Source organism: Sminthopsis crassicaudata, chromosome 4 (assembly GCF_048593235.1).
Source record: "Sminthopsis crassicaudata isolate SCR6 chromosome 4, ASM4859323v1, whole genome shotgun sequence".
Taxonomy (NCBI): domain Eukaryota; kingdom Metazoa; phylum Chordata; class Mammalia; order Dasyuromorphia; family Dasyuridae; genus Sminthopsis; species Sminthopsis crassicaudata.
This window is the reverse complement of record NC_133620.1, coordinates 370,450,068-370,467,804: the sequence shown is the minus strand read 5'-3', so window position 1 is coordinate 370,467,804 and position 17,737 is coordinate 370,450,068. Positions and strand designations below refer to the sequence as shown.

The 17,737-nt window shown below is 36.8% G+C and overlaps 1 protein-coding gene across 4 annotated transcripts in view; it reads left to right on the top strand.

Annotated features, from left to right (window-relative positions):
* Positions 1-17,737, top strand: part of ACACA (acetyl-CoA carboxylase alpha) — a 221,727-nt gene that overhangs the window by 71,871 nt on the left and 132,119 nt on the right. For all 4 annotated transcript variants that reach the window (XM_074262047.1, XM_074262045.1, XM_074262046.1 and 1 more), the window contains exons 25-29: positions 2,238-2,362; positions 10,197-10,310; positions 11,486-11,599; positions 13,548-13,637; positions 15,430-15,548. In XM_074262047.1, the coding sequence (XP_074118148.1) occupies positions 2,238-2,362; positions 10,197-10,310; positions 11,486-11,599; positions 13,548-13,637; positions 15,430-15,548 (562 nt within the window). The remainder of the gene's footprint in view (positions 1-2,237; positions 2,363-10,196; positions 10,311-11,485; positions 11,600-13,547; positions 13,638-15,429; positions 15,549-17,737) is intronic.

Sequence of the window (17,737 nt, the reverse complement as noted above, 5' to 3'; positions counted from 1 at the left end):
TAGGTTGTGAATACGTTCTGTTGAGGTAATTCTCTTCATAGAGATTGGAGATAGATTTTGTTATCTTTACTGATCTTAACCAGATCTTTAGATAATATTTTCAAATCTCTTCTCTATGAGCTGAAATTTCAGTGCCTGTTTTGTGGCCACACTGCAATCATCTGGGAGGTCTTGAGAGGTTCCCCCAACATTCTTCATTGCATTGTTTAGGTGGAATTTATCCAAAGCACTCTCTGAAGAACTTCACTAAATGATGTAGAAAATCTATAAATGTGAAATATTGGAGGCAAGATTGAACATCTTTATGTTGTAATGTCTCCCTGAGTCACAAGATGGCAGTAAAATACCACAGGATGTTGAAATTTCTATTGGAGGGGGAAGATCCATTCATAAGGCTGGTCTACCTTTGAACCCTTTAAGGAATAACTGGGGTGCCGTGCTTCCTTTCTACATGAAGCCACAGACCCAAGGATCCCTAAAGCCCTAAGATATTTTTATTGTTTGGGCCTATGATGAATGGTGGTTTCTTTATACCTCATGATACTTATGGTTCCTAATGTCCTAAATATATTCTTTTCTTGCCATGGGACACAGCAACAGAGCAGATTAAGATATGAATTTCTCCAAGATGACCTAGTTCAAATTAATCTCATTTATTTCAAGTGCTATTTATTTTTAAGTAGAGCTGAATTGACATTGGCATATATCTCTATATCCTTAAATAGATTAGTCTTTTATATAATGACCTTAGATTCTCTTTAAAATTCAATAAATCCTATGTAAGGTGCTAAAGATAAAAAAACAAAAATCTTTATCAAAGAAACATATTCCTTTTGAATGTTACTGCTTTTTATGGGATATTTTTTGTTTTTAAGGATATTTAAATATAAACTTATTTTTGTTCATATCTAACCTTATTTTCAAATTTTGAAGCTTGTCCAGTCTTGTAGAAAATCAAACTAAAAGTTTTGCTGCTCCTTTTTTAAAAATCATTTTAATTTCCCAATATCCCTTTCCCTTTTGCCCTCAATGACATTATCCTTCCCCAAACTGTTTCTTGTAGTAGATCAATCCAGTTAAATAAAATAGACCAAAACATCACTCATGTCTGACATCCCAAGATATTGTTGTGGCTAGCATGCTGTATTTATTATGTTTTTTTTATTTATGTATTTATAAATACATATTTTATTATGTATTATGAATACAAACCTGAAAGTTAGGTTCCTGTTATAAAGTACTCCTGCCCTGCAGCATGGTTTCCCTGGGACTTTCCAGTGAAAATCTATCTCTGATTTTTATCTTAGTTTAACTTTGAAATTGTTCTACTAGTTCTTGTAAGGAGGAGAAAACAGTGATTTTATTTGTAGGAAAATGACAGTTTTCAAATGGACATATAGGGCATGGGTCAATAAAATCCTAATTTTTTTTTCGAGTTAATATCCTAGAACATAATTTTTGGGAATAGATATCTAGATCCTAACCTCTTTCTTTTCTTTTTTTTTTTTCTTCTTCTTTGTTTTTGCTAAGGCAATTGGGATTAAGTGACTTGCCTAAGGTTACACAGTTAGGAAGTGGCAAGTGTCTGATTTGAACTCATGTCCTCTATCCATTGCACCACTTAGCTGTCCAGATCATAGCCCTATTTCAACATGTAAATATTTTTAACAGGATGGAAAATGAGTTCTTTTTAGATTTTATTAGGAATAAACTCTTAGGATCTTTCTGTTGTTCCCTCCCATTATTCTCAAAAAGTAAGTTTCTGGTTTTCTCTTTGTAAATACACAGTATTTTAATCTAGCTCTTTTACTCATTAACTTCAAATGCTGCGCAGACCACTTAAAATTTTTTTTTCCCCCCCTGAGGCTGGGGTTGAGTGACTTGGCCAGGGTCACACAGCTAGGAAGTGTTAAGTGTCTGAGACCAGATTTGAACTTGGGTCCCCCTGAATTCAAGGCTGGTGCTCTATCCACTGCGCCACCTAGCTGCCCCCACTTAAAATTTTAATATGCTGTATTCTTTTTGGTGTGTAGCGGGAAGAGAAGATTTGCATAAAGCTATGATATTCGTATTGGTTTTCATAGCATTGCAGTCCCAGATCTGCAAGGGACTTTGGAACTTAGGCTTCACCATAACAATTTCTTTCCTCTTTCCTGTTAAAGAGTGGAATGTGAAAACATGAGTGAGTCTGAATGCACACATCTCAAATGAGATGGATTCCTGCTTGTTTCTTACAGGTCACTACGATAAGTGTGTCTTCACCCTTCGGGAAGAGAACAAAAGTGATATGAATACTGTGCTGAACTATATCTTCTCCCATGCCCAGGTCACCAAGAAGAACCTTCTGGTCACCATGCTCATTGTAAGTCCAGTCCTTCGGCCTCTTAGCAGGATCACTGGTGGCTGGCTTCTCTTGATAGACTGCCTGAGCTTTGGTGTGGGTGTAGACCCCACACTCCCTTTCTCTCCCTGGTTGACATGTCTTATGTCTTTGCTCTAAATGTAATTCTGGCTAAAAATGGATTCTTTAGGAACCAATTGATTTGTTGGTGAAATCCTCTTGTACTTTATAAATTTTTGTAAGCTTTCTATAAATTTTTTTCCCCAGACATTGCTGAAACATTTTCTTGAGGCTTGATGTAGTCAGGAAATAATTAAGGAAACTAATTAGTGCTCCCCAAAGAAATTTTCATTGCCTCTGTTTCTACTTCATTCTCCTTGTGTTTTCATGGATATCTAAGTCTAGTCTTGGGGAAACTCAATAATTCAGTCCAACAAAGGTTGTACTTATTATTTACATAGAGCCTAATAACAGGGGGTCCAGTATCATTTTCATTAAGATGTGGAAAACTGTGCTAGTGTCTTTATTACCTAAGGAGGAAGGAGGGAACCACTGCTTGGTATAGAAAAGGCTAATGAAAATAAAATGATTTGCCCGACTTTTTGCAGGCCATGTGAATTTTAGAGACTGTCATCAAGACTTATTTCCCTTCATTCTTTACATTCATATCTTATCTAAACTTTAGAAAACAGTAGAACTCTTCTAAATTCTCCTGCCAGCTTCCTGACTACTTGATATAGTATGTGGCATATTTCTCTATAATAATGGAACAACAGTAATTTTCTTTTTCCTCAGAATTGACCCTTTTGTGTCCTTCCTTGGAATTTAGTATACTGAAAACATTTTTTTATTCTATAGTGAGATTCTTCTGACCAAAGATATTTTTATGTTAGAAAAATTTTGCCAGCATTTTTTAATTTCCTGTTTTACAACAAAGTCAAATTCTAACACCACCTTTATTTTTCCTTGGGTCACAGGCAGATTGACTCATTCCATTGCCAATCTGGCTTGTTCAGTGAAGACCAGATTTTTAGGTTGACTAATTTTTTGTAATATCTAATTACAAATGTTTCATTTCCAGTGGACTCCTAGAGTGATTGGGAGATAGGTTGATTGGAAAATGTATGTGAAAGAAAAAAATTCATGATTGGTTTATAATATTTTAACTTACTTAAATAATAGACCTCAAGAATTAGATATCATCATCAGAAAGTTTTTGAATTTACCTTACATATAAGATAGCAGAAATTCCTGCAATGTTAGCTGTTTAAACATTCAAGGAATTGAGTATGATGTTTAGATGAAATCAAAAGATTTTATGGTAAGAAATTGGTGGTGATTGGGAAGAAAAGGACGTTGGAAATCAGTTTATTTGGTTTGAAAACGGAAGGGGATTTGGTTTCAAAGGAAGGTAATTATAACAGCCTTCCATTTTATTATGATTATTTTTTTTAAGGACATAACAGCTTTCTGCACTAAAAATAGACCCAAGCTCAGAACCCTTGGAGCAGCAGAAGAGTAATGATCGCCCAAGACTGTCGCTGGGTTTCTTAAATTCTAATTTGTAAGATATAGGGGCCTGGCTCACTTCTTTTGCGGAGTGATTGTAAGTAACGCTTGCCTTAAGAATCTCATTATTGGAACACGGAGCCATATTTCCTCTGAGAATTCTGGAGTAGCTTTGAGCTGGGGCTGTTCATTTCTCAAGTAATCACGCTGGTGTGATGGAGAGAGAAAATGGCAGCTGTTCGGAGCTCAGGCCTTCAATTTTCTTCAGAGTCCAGTCACTCAAGTGTGTAATTACACGGGGGGTGCTGCAGAGACGTTGGGCCCTGTCAGAGAGCTGGTTTGAGGCTCGGCTTTCTGCTCTTGCCTGTCAGGACAGGCAAAAGCCAGGGGAGCTCTGTCTTGTTCCTGTTTTTGGAATTCTCTGTTTTTGTCCTGATTGCTTCTCACTGGCATGCATGAGACTGAAACTTTCTTTCTAATAAACCAAGACCTTTATGAAATAGTAACCTTCTTACATTTAGGTTTAGAGGATAGGGGATAGAAGAGAGACAGAGAGAGCGAGTGAGAGAGAAAATCAAAGAAAAAAAGCCAAGCCATCTTGTTTTTCATTTGCCATTTTCATTGTATTTTTTTTCCTCTTTATCTTTATTTACAAAATTTAAGATTAGTAATTCTAAGGTTGATCTATGGTATGTTTCATCATTAAGGTACTTTTGATATATTAGTTCTTATTATCACCTTGAAGATTTGGACTATGAAAGTTAGAGCAAAGTGATTTTAAAATGAAAGCCATGGGTATACAGAAAAGAGATGAGGAAATGCTTAGAAAATATTCCCTACACCCTGTATGCTAGAGTGCCTCTGCTGATTTTCTTTACTCTTTTAGGGAGCACAGACTCCCTGACTACAGCACAGGCAGCATCTATATATGCATGAACTGATGGCTGTGGTTATGGTAATGGTATCTCAGTTGTAAACATTCCTCTGTTCTTATTGTTTTTTCTGTCCTGCCAGATATCACCTGAATATGATAGCATTTTGATCCTGCCTTTGAATTCCCTCAGGCCTGTGTTCTCTGTTGGTTTCCTTTTCTTTGCTGCTTCTGTTGCCTTTGCTTTCTGATTGATGGGTGTACTGTGTACCCAAGTCTCTGCTCTCCAGGAGCAGTGATGTTGATGGTGTGCTTTGCTGTGCTAGATGACTTCTGGGGCTTTAGGCTTTAAAGGGAGGGATCAAGGAAATAAGCTGCATGTAGCTGTCTCTCTCTGAGGGTTTCTGGGGATCACTGTAGCAGGACTGTAGAGGTGCCCTGTTGTGAAGATGCCTCCTGGCATTGGCATAACCCTGCCTGGTGGTAGTCAGTGACTCCTAAGCAAGTTCAGCTGATATACATCTCTTAATCTTTCTCCCTAGTCAGAAGGCAAGGTTCTGAGCAAGATGCTTAATGTCTGTCCCTGTCAAGTTTCCTTCGAGCACCATTAGCTAGAAACATTTAGCTGCCCCTGAAGACCACAAGTCTGCAAGGCCATCATTAAATGTATTCAAAAAGTGTTTCTTTCCCCTTATACTGGAATACTTTTCCCTTATGGGAAAAAGACTAGAGTCTCAAACTTTTAGCTAATGTCCATCTCAGAGATATCAAGGCAGTATAAGCAAGTGATGTGATCCTTTGAGGGCTTCTTGGCCTAGTTAGGCAACTTGGGAAGATAATAGTAGGGACCATTTGTATAATAGCAATTCAGAAAAGTTTGAGTATAAAAAGGAAAAAAAAAAAGAGAGGGACATTCTCCGATTCTGGCTAGGAAAATAAGTATGGCTACTTTATATTTTATTGCTCTCTGTGTGATTTTTCTCCTTCAAAGGTTAGTTTGTGTAAGCTCAGAGTTATGCCACGTTTCTGACTTTGAACTGGAAGCCTTTGGAGTGCTGACCAACAATTTTCCTTTCTTCCATAGGTTTTGCTTCCTGATCAGTCAGCAGTTCTTACTCTGACTGCAAACAATTTTTCTTCAAGAAGCTAAAAAACAACCTAATTATAATGACAATAATCTTGATGATGATTGTTTGTATTCATATAGCACTTAATATGTGTCAGGTATTGTGCTAAGTTCTGTACAAATACCATCTCGTTTGATCTTCACAACTACTGTGGGATATAGATACTATTGTCATTTTATAATTGAGGATACTGAGGCAGACACAGGTTAAGTGACATGACTATGGTCACATAGCTATTAAATGTCTGAAGCTAAATTTGAAATCGGGTCTTCCTGCTCTGTCCACTGCTTCATCAGCTACCTTTAAAGCATTTCTTTGTGCAGCAAAACAAAGATAGAAATTGTCTTGTTCATTTTGCTTGATGATAGTATTGGATTTGTCAAGCTTCCACTTGATTACTAGTGTTGGAACTGTATATCTATTGAATGAGCATTGACTTGTCTTGAAGATATTCCTCAGTAGCTTGTATTTTTCTGAATCCTAATAATGATTTACATTCTTGTATTCACTGCCCAAGATGTTCATAGCAAAGAGAATTGCTTCATTGAGTTGTTCTGGAAGCCATGGTTCTGTTGGTCTAGCTTCACCCTGGCTTGTTAAATTTCTACAAAGTTGAACAGAGTAGAGCCCTACAGTTAACCCAAATCTAAATAAAGGCTGAAAGCAAGGGAGAAACGTGTTGTGTTCTTGATAAATAACAGTTTTCACTTTGGCCTATAGATAGATGCAAGGGAACAATTTCCCTAAAACAAGCAGGTGGGCTCCCTTATGTACATCATTGGCAGAGGAAATAAATCCATCAACTTGGCCACCATCTGCTGAAACTATCATCTCAGTGTTGCAATGTTGCACTAGGAAATGATGGTGATGTGCAATTCAGGGACTCAGAAGATTCAGGACTAGAGACTTTAGTTAGGACTGTCCAATTGAGCTGGTTAAGGAAGTTGTGATGAAGGTGGCCCAGCAGTGTGCAGTGTTCAGTCTTTACTCTGGGTTTTCATACACTTATCTTATATATCTGGTAATTTTGCCAAGGGAGGCTCTTAACTCTTTTTAACTCTTAACTCCTTTTTTTTTTTTTTAACTCAACTCCTTGTGAGAGTGATATGGTTGGATAGTCTTGATTTCTTTTTGGCAACAAGCACTAGTGAGAAAATCCTACTTTGATTTTTGAAAGCCATGGTTTTCCTAAGTCAGGAAAAGCTGGGTGATTAGATTTTTTTTTTTTTTTTTTTTTTGTCTCTGTTCACTTTAGAAAGAATCTGTCTTTGGATTTTACCACAAGAGGATCAGAAAACTCTTCAGCTGGTCATAAGCAAAGAGCATTTATTTCATTCTTTATTTTTCTTATTATCATATTTCACCTTCTGTCTCTCGTGATTTCATTTGTCCAGCAGATTGAAGAAACAAGGAAAAAGCTTCCAACATATATCTGGACTTAAATAAATTGTAGTTTTTCTTTAATAAATTGTAGTTTTTCTTTATTTGCAATTTTCCTTTCAAAATTTGAAAGCTGGTTTTTCTTAAAGGAAAACTATCTTCTATTAACTCTAGATCAGGTAATCTTTGAGGGCAAGGTGCTATGGCAGCCGATAGATTGCTGAGCCTGGGAGCCAGAAGAAATTAGTTCATATCCAGTCTCAGACACTTACTAATTAGCTGTGTGCTCTATGTCATGTTGCTTAACCACTCGTTGTCTCAGTTTCCTCAGATCTAAAAATGGGGGTAACAGTAGCACCTATCTCTTCCAGGGTTGTTTTAGGAATCAAATGAGGTAACATTTATGGAGTGCTTAACATGTACCTGGCACAGAGGCACCAGAAGGATGTGTTCATGTGAGAGTAGATTTTTGGGAATGTTATCATTAAACCTCTTAGACATTAGGGGTCTTATGGTGGCAGATGGACTTAACGTTGGTATTAATTTGATTGCAGGAAGGTGTCTTTGGTCTATTGTAAATAATGAGTGAAAGGAACATTTGAGTGACACAGACCTATTTTTTTGGTGCTATTGTACTTGTATTGTACTCTGTGCTTGCCTTTCTGGCTACTTAGACACTTACCTTGCGCTTTCTTGCATGTTGCCCAGAAATTCTACTCTGATCATTCATAATAAGACTGGTAGGAAAGAAATAGTTTGTTTTTCTCCCCTTTATTTTCTCTTGTAGTTTTGGGATTGATAAGAATTTGAGGCTATTTATAGAATGGGGCTGTACAGTTTTGTTCCTTTTTTTTTTTTTCTCTGAGGCTGGGGTTAAGTGACTTGCCCACAGTCACACAGCTAGGGAGTGTTAAGTGTCTGAGACCAAATTTGAACTCAGATCCTCCTGAATTCAAGGCTGGTGCTCTATCCACTGTACCACCTAGCTGCCTCCAGTTTTGTTCCCTTTTAGAACTTTTTCTTCTAATCTAGATAAATGGGCACAGGTGAGAATGAAAAGAATGCCATCTAGCTAGCTGCTCATTAGAATTGGCAAATGGATGCTCAAAATGTTTAAAAGCCATTTAACTATGTAAATTCTCATAATGTATTTTGTGATTTGGGCTCTTTCTGAGGGAGCCTGGGCAGTGAGTTAGAGAAATAGTTTAAAAGAAGCCTTGCTCTTAGTTTTTCTATGTCAGTGTATAATGGGGTTGAGGTGTTCCACCAACTTGTTCTTAATGATGTGGAAGATCCTAGGAAAGCTAGGAAAATAGCTGTCTGGTAAATATGTGTGCTCCCCTAAAGACACATTTCCTAAGTGTTTCTTTGCAATGCTATAGCAGCAAACTGTCAAGAGTACTTCTGAACTGAACCAACTACATCCAGCGAAAGAACTCTGGGAGATGACTATGAACCACTACATAGAATTCCCAATCCCTCTATTTTTGTCCATCTACGTTTTTGATTTCCTTCAAAGGAAATCCTTTGATTTCCTAATTGTACACTGTTTCAAAGTCTGATTCTTTTTGTACAGCAAAATAACTGTTTGGACATGTATACATATATTGTATTTAACTTACACTTTCACATATTTAACATGTATTGGTTAATCTGCCATCTGGGGGAAAGGGGGAAGGAGGGGAAAAGTTGAAAGAAGAGGTTTTACAATTGTCAATGCTGGAAAATTACCTATGGATAAAATTTTTGTAAAAAAAAAAAAAAAAAAAAAAGTACTTTTGAGATGGGGGTGGCTTGGTAGGAAACAACAGATACTTCAAGAAAAGGTAGAGAGAAGATTGAATAGCAAAAATAAGCCTCAGTGGGAATATCACTTCTTTCTGCCTCATGTAGGAAGGTGGAAACAAAGAAAATGGACACCTCAGGGGATTGTATAAATAGCCAGAAAAGGGAAATATACATACATATAAGTCAGATTTGAGGACATGTGAGAAGTTAAGAATGGCAACTTACTGTCACAGTTACTTGGTTGAGAAACATTGGGAAAGGTTAAAGATACTTAAGAAATGCAATTATGTTGACCTGGATGAAATTATATGGGAAATAGAGAAATATGGGGAATTAAATTGATCTCCAGCTGTAGAAATTTCTTTGCTATATAACATATAGATTCCAATTCAATAGATGGTTGAATGAGGATTTTGTGCCTTTTTTTTTTTTCCTTTTTAGAAGAGGTAAGATAGAGGCCAGGATATCAGAGTGTTCCAACTTTGTGCTTGGGTTGAAAGCTTTTTTTACCTGGAATTTAGATAATATTGACCAGTTTAGAGATAATAGGATGGTTCTTGGAATCTGATGGAGGAAGAATACTACATACAATTGCTGAGGAAAAAGGGAGTTTAGTGGTGAGATTTTTATTTGTGTGCATATTTAGAAATGAATAATTAGCTCTCCTAATTCTCCTGCTCCTGTTTTTTCCCCCTTCTGGGAGACTGAACATTTGGTTGCAAAGAATATACTTTACCAGGAACTGTTCTTTTTCCTTTATGCTGCCTTTCTCCCAAGATGGGGTAGGGAACATGAAGTCCCTATTATACCCCAGATATTAAAAACCTTTTAAAACTTGCTGGCACCATCTGCTGTTTCTTAGACAGAATTCCCTTGTACCCCCTTGTTAGTCTCTGATGATTCCTTTTGCATTTTAAAAGTCTAGGTCTATGCACTAAATAAATGCATTAAGAATCCTGGTGAATGAGTTGGAACTGCTGGCTCCTTCTTCTCCCTCTCAGCTTTCCTTTGGGAACCCCTTAAGCACAATGTTAGGTATAGAAAAGGTGAAGTTTGTGGGTCATTAATAACTCAATTGTGTTTCCTTTGAAGTGGAACAAGGGTATTGGGAGGTGATGTTAAGTCCACTTATGTGTATTCATTTATGTGTTGTCTTCTTCTCTGCCTCCACAAAAATTAGGATCAGTTATGTGGCCGGGATCCAACCCTCACAGATGAGCTACTGAACATCCTTACAGAACTGACTCAACTCAGCAAAACCACCAATGCCAAAGTGGCACTTCGAGCCCGGCAGGTAAGTCTCTGTTAGAGGGGGGAAGGGCTCTTGTCCTTAGGTTGCAAGTTCTTGATCCAATAAGTTTTCATATTCATTCTTTTTAAAGAAGTCATGCAATTCTTCATGCATGTTTTATTACCTTAGAACAAATGTTTCCATGTTGTGTGCACTCTTTAAAGATTAACATTGAGATCTTGTAATCGGCTATCTTTCTGTTAACACAAATCCTAGAGGCCTGCCACATGCATGAACATTGTTGTAATGGCCAAATTAATCATGATGGAGAAAGAGAGATCAAGGGAAAAAAATAGACTCCCATTCAGACTTCCCAAAGGGAATATGAACTTAGTTTTCAAATGTGGAAAACAGAAATATAATGAAGTGAATCATCTGCTCTTGTAATCAGAGCAGCCCTAGAGAAGTCTAGTCAGCTTCCCCTGCCGTGTTCATTTCCATTCCAAAAGGTTTCTGCAGGGAGGTGGGAGTCTGAACCCCCTTTGTGTTTCTGTGCCTGGACGCTGAGAGTGAAACAGCATTTGAAGCTGTTCATTGACCTTCTGCTTTCCCTGGAATTGTATCCATGTCATTGAACTGCTCAGAGTTATTGAACCTCTCAGTGACATGCTGAGGGTATTCAAGTCCTACCGTGGTGCTGTTTGTTTGTTTGTGACACTGTTTTTCTTCTGTCTGCCCTCATATACCTTGCTGTTGCTTCTTGTCGCCATCTCCTTGGTATTGAGTCCCTGGTGCTATTGGGACAGCTTTTCCTGGTGTGTCTCTACTACAGAGCTGCAAACAGACTGGGTTTGCTGCCATCACTGTGCCATCCCCACAGCTGCTTGCTGCCAACCTCGATTTCCAATTAATAGCTAGTCATGCAGTCTCAGCACAAGTAGCTTTGCTTTGCAATGGTAAATCACATGCACTGATGGAACTTGATTGAAGCGGTTTCCCTCCCAATAGGGAATTGCCCACAACAAAAATCATTGGGAGAGGAAACTGAGATTCAGCATTTGGTGACTGGTTTTATGTTGTAGGACTTGATAAGTGCTTTACATAGTTTCTGATAGGTTGTATCTTTGTTGATTTTTATCTTTCAAATTTGTTTTTATTGTCTTTGTATCAGGGCTGCCTAATAGGTGACCACAACATTGACTCTCTGGAACTCATGCTTTCTTATTTTTTCACTCCAGGTTCTCATTGCCTCCCATTTACCATCCTATGAACTTCGCCATAACCAAGTAGAGTCTATTTTTCTATCGGCTATTGACATGTATGGACATCAGTTTTGCATTGAGAACTTACAGGTACATGTAATCCATTTCTGTTTTACTTCATTTTAGCTTTAAACTTGGGTAGAGTTCTTCAGGTTCTCCAGTGTTAACTGTGTTCTCTAAAAAGTTGTATAGCTACAAGTGATCCTCTTGGTGAAATTCTCTTAGGTTTGGTTTTACATTAGACATTATCTGTCTTTACAGAAGTGTCTTGTTGTAATACATACCTTTTTGTAGTGAAAAACTTCCAAAGTCAGCTTTAACTGGCCTTCAGATCCTTGTGTGATGCTTAGTTTAGGTGTACTAGATAAGATACTTTCCTATTGGCACACATAGTACCTCTGGGGAAAGGGGAGAAAGTCGTCTGAAATTTTAAATACTAAGAGGAATGGCTTTCTTTTCTTTCTTTTTTTCTTAGAAATTGAAAAGTCATTGCGTTTATTTTGTCAATTTAGTTGGAAATATTTTGACTCTTCGTTTCTGAATCTAGAATATTTTCTTAGTGACAACTTTGTGTTTTTCTAATTAGGAAGGATATTGTTGTTATTGATACAATCTGGCCTTCAATAACCTTTACAGTTTCTAAGATAGACTGAGAGGTCCTGTTTTTGGGGAAACCAAAATTGGCCATTTCAGACAAAGATGAATATCAGGAATGCTGAAATCACAAAGTTCTTTGTAGTGAAACCATAATGCAAAATTTAGCTATTAAATGATAAAATTTCAAAGCCAGAAAGGATCAGAGAATTAATTTAGTTTAATAGTTTGTTTTTACATAAAAGAATGTTGAGGGGGACCAACAAATTCATTGACTTGTCCAAAGTCACATGTTATGCTGTGGGTAGAATTGAGACTGGAACCTTCAGGTCTCTGTATTCCTGCTCCAGGGTGTTTTTTTTTTTTCCCCCCATTACATTATTCTGCTCCTCATTAGTAATGATTAGGCTAGAGTAGTGTTATCTAACCCTTCTTGCACTGAAAAGTTACCGGATTTCATAGGTCAAAGCAAAAGACAATTGTGATCTGGGGTAAGTATTTTCAGTTCAATGAAATTGAGATTTCAGTTGAGGATTTGCATCTGTACCTGTTTCAGCCACTTTGGGTAAGGAGCTTAATCAAAAGCTTAACGCATCCTGCCACCTGCAGGAAGAAAGTTAGATGAAGAAATTGATATGAGAATAAGGGCATTATTTTGGTTGAGAGAAAGAGGGGAAGGCCAAACTAAATGGTGTGCCATGCATTTTGTCTGATAGGCCCAGTTTGTTCAGAAATGTCACCCTGTAGGGTGAAGAGGTTTTTGATGCTCTGGTAGCAGAGCAACATGGAAGGATTGAGAGCTGAGGTACACTGATTCCACTTTTTAACGTGACTGACTTTTTTAAACTTAATTTTATTGTTGTAATGCCACCTTCATTTCCTAATATATCCTTCCTTGGCTCTCCTCTCACCTTTCCCCCTTTGCCAGCCCGTGAACCATTCCTGTTAACAAAGATTTCAAAAAAAGAGACAAGGGAAAGCAGTTCAGCCAAAATAACCAACATATCAATTGAGTCTCAGTATATGAACTATTCTACTTGCAGCTTCTTCAGGCTCTTCAGAAAGGGGAAGAGATTTTAAAATAAAAAATATACATTTTTTATTTTAAAGCTTGGTCCTTATTGTTTCTTCAATTTATCAAGTCTTCTATGCTTTTCTGCATTCTTTACACATTTTAGTTCTTATGACATAGTAATATTCCATACATTCATGTAAAAAACTATAACCATTTCCCAACCTAATTATACTTTTATAAGAATTAGTTGCTTGAACTTGTCCTAATTTATGAGAAAATTGCATTTGAAGATGAATAAAAAGTTATTGTAAGATTTCACTATTTGCTTCAGGCTTTTGATAGTTTTCATCTAAGTAGGCTTATTCAGCAGCCTTACATGGTATAGATGGAATTTGCCTTGATTATTTTTGTATAATTGCTATTTTCCAGAAACTCATCTTATCTGAAACCTCCATTTTTGATGTCCTCCCAAACTTCTTCTATCATAGCAACCAGGTAGTGAGAATGGCAGCTCTGGAGGTAAGTTTCCATGGTAAAAATGATGTGGCCTTTCTAATCTAATTCATTTCTTCTACCTATTTGGCTGTCACATAGATTGTTTTTCTAAGGTTGGTTCTTGGTTAGGAGTAGGATTTCTCTTTTTTGAAATTCTATGTTTTTATTTATATATATATATCCTTATACTCAGTTTTCTTTTTGTACTAACCACTAGCTTCTACACACTTATCACAGGGAAAGAGTAATTGGTATTTGTTTATAGTCTGGTTTCCATGGTTTGTAGTGTCTCTTTTCATATTAAAGATCAGACTTAAGTGGCAGAAAAAGGATGAATACTCACACAACAGCATCATGTGTTCTCGCACTCTGTAGTTTGGGCAGGATTGCCCTGTTATATCAAATGGGACACAGTGCGCATTGATGAAATGCTTTTTAAATACTGAACCTACAACAAAGACCTACTAAGTGCCTAAATGGCATAGAGGTAATTGGTTATTTAAAAGTCATACGTGTCATTAGAACTGCCACAATCTCTGGCCAAGTTGAAAGAGCATCAAGAACAGCTCTGGTAAAATGTTTTCCAAGCATACAACTATATAAGTTCATCACTAGGTTGGCTGTAAGACAAAGAGTTATGTAGCCACAGATAGGATCTCTTGAAAGTCACCTAGTAAGAGAGGTCCACAATAAAAATGCTGAACAATAGGACTCTTCCCTTATCCTGTCTTCTCCTAATTGCTCCTATTCACCCTGCCCAAGTCATTTGATGAGCGCCTCACTATTCCCTCCACAACTTTTTTTCTTTTTCTTTCCCTTGAATATAGCTGCTGTCCCAGTTCTGGTATTTATCATTTCACTTACAGACTATTTTGTAGCCTCCTAACTGGTCTCCTTGTGTCCAGTCCTTTCACTCATTCATCTATCTTCCACACTGGTTCCACATCGATACTCCCAAAGCCCTGGCCAGATGCTATCACTCCCCAGATTAGAAAGCTTTAATGGTGCCTTGTTACCTCTAGATAAAATACAGTGGCCTGTTTGATATTTAAAGCCTTCATCATCTGGGTTGAGATTGTTGTAAGATTTAATTCACGTTACTCACTCTCATGTGTTTTATATACCCTGCTGAACTTTCTGGAGTCACAATGTTCCTTCTTTTCCTTGCAGGTCTTAGAAATAAATTAGCCTTACTTAGAATTCTTTCTCTTCTTAGTTTGGTATCCTTATGGGGGTTTAACTCAGGTTTGCCCTCTAGCATGAATTGGCCAATAAAAATGTATTATTTCACATTGTCCTTGTGTTGAGGACTAAGAACATAAACCAGAAGTGGGGAGGGTAAGAAACAACAGATTTGCAAAAAAAAAAATTTGATAGAATGAAATAATTTTTATTTTCCAGCCATTGTTGTCTTCAAGCTGTGTGCTTCTTAGGTGTTGTTTTTCTTTTTGGCTCACTAAAATCACTATGGTTTCATAAGACTTTTCCTGAAGTTCAGGTCTTCACTAAAAGTTAGGAGGTATAATTTCCAACAAGATAATATTGTTTGAAGGATAGCTTATCTGGCAGTTAATTATGTAAGTTAGGAAAAACAGGCAAAGGTTTGTTCTCCCCCTTGGGCTATGCTTATAGATAGAAGATTTTGTCTATGAGATGAAGTCTATGAGACTTTGTCTATAAGATGAAGTTTTCCTTGAATGGCTTTGGAAAACCTTTCCTTCTTCCATATTTACTCTGCGTATTCATTGTTTTTTCCCCATCTTTTCTTTCTCACATCTCCTTTGTCTGGACTAATTGAGGATTTCTTTTTAATCAGGTATATGTACGAAGGGCCTACATTGCTTATGAACTCAACAGTGTCCAACATCGCCAACTGAAGGATAATACCTGTGTGGTAGAGTTCCAGTTTATGCTGCCCACATCTCACCCTAACAGGTAAGCTCAAATTTGCATGAAAACCATAAACCATTGGGGATTGATTTGGGGAGAGGAGAGTAATGGGGTAAGATAGCACCCAGTCCATGTGGGAGTCTTTGAGGGAAGAAAAGTATAACTGACAGTGAACACATTTGAGCAGCTGAAAAACTATTGAATAAAGCTTTTATCCAAAGAGAGAGGAAATATTATCTAATTGAGATAGATGTTTAGCCTTGCTTTAATCTTAATCTATTATTGATATGTTGTCCCAGATTTTCTGGAGATAAATAGCTGATTGACTAACATTTTGCTTTCAGAATTATATAAGGAGATCTCCTCTTTAACTTTGAACTGCATCTGGAATATAGCCAATATTTTGGTGAATTCTATTCCTGTTCTTTGAGGTGGTAGAAACTAATATAGCAAAGCATAAACCTGTTTGATATCTAAGAACAGAATTAAAGCTGTCTTAAAATATACTTCAGTTTGGTAGTCAGCTTTGAAAATTTGCAAGGCAGGCCAAGTTATTATATAATCAGGAAAAGTTTGTAATTAGAGCTTGTTTATTTTCCAGCTTTTCTAATCTTTGAAAGTATAGTTTTGGGGTGATCCTCCCTAACCAATTTACTTTTCTTTAAATGGAAAATTTTCCTTTATGATTGATCCTCAATTTTTTAAAAACAGTTTTCTAGCCACAAAGGTAAAAAACAGTTATACCCTTCTGTTTTTTGTCATCTACCATGGCCAGTCTTTACCTTGCCTCTGTCATTTCTTCTGCTTTATATTCTTTAGTAACCTTTGTATGGCAAAGTCTGTTTTCTTGGGGTCCTTAGCTGCAGACATCTGAAATGGTTTTGTTTTGAATTACTACTTCACCCAGAGCAATTGAAGCTCTTTGGAAAGACAAAGACATCTGTGTTGAGCCCATGTGGCCACTGGATGCCACTGTTGCTCCAGCCCCAAGTAGAAAGGGAGCGTCAAATGCTTTCAGCAAAGCACAGCTTCCTTTCTTTGTCTCCAAAGATCTTTTTACTTCTTTGCCTCAGAAATACCTTATTTCTAGGAGAGAAAGGCATATATCCCTGATTTAGCTTGCATCTCTTGGTACATTTTTTGCCTCTATGGATTTCAGAATCTCATTTTCTAGAAACGAATGGTTGTCCTTCAGTGAGAGGCAGACTCCTCATGGCACACAGGGGCTCTGCTTTCTGTTTCCTGCATTCCTTGAATAATTGTACAGAGCTGCCTGCTATACTTAATGTTCTTCTATAATTCTCAATAAATTCTATTTTTCTTCCTGGTCTCTATTCTAGCTTCTCCTGTTCAGTAGTGATTTGTAGACAGATATTCCCATGGTTCCAGGGTCGCCTCTGATTTCCTTACTCCATCTGTCCCTATACCTTTCATCGAGTTCCCTGTACTAACCTTTTATTTAGGATGTATGGCCAAGAAAGACCTATTGAAAAATGAGAGATTCTGCTTCTTTTCAAAAGAAAACCACTATATCCCCTTTATTCCCTACCCATATACAGCTAGGTTGGATATCTTGGTTAGTTTAGTTATTGCTTTAAAACTGCAATTAGTTCTTGCCACTATTGAGCATAGTACATTCACATAGTTTGTAATATTAGGTAAGTCTTCATGGTTGTAATGACTTGTCATCCTTCCTTAGTAGTATGGATGTACATGTGCACATGCATTTATGCACCTATAATACACAGGATCTACATTTCTTTAAATTGTGTGTTTATTTTGCTCTAACATCTGAAATGATGTTTGAAGAATACAACTGCTAGAAATTGAAGGTGTGGAAAAATTTTTTTTCCTTTGAAGAATAGGGAAATGTAAATGCCATGTTTTGTCTTTAAAATGTTTAGTATGTTAAATGTGAAAATATGATTTGGTCAGAAAATCATTATAAATTTTCTAATTTAATTTTTTATTAAATTAAAAAAACTTGTTAAAGAAATGGAGTTTTTCCCTTGGTAACCATTTATTATGTGTTTATATGTATGAAACACTATGCTAGTTGAACTACATGCAGCAGACATTAAGAAATCTACGATTTTTTTTTTTAATGGTTAATAAAGTAAGTTCTACTTAAAAACAAAACAAATGTAAAAGATTCAAGCCTTTAGAGTTCCTTTTATATTTTTCTAAACCGTTTAAAAAGCAAGGAAGGGCAATAAGATACTTGCTTTGTTCTC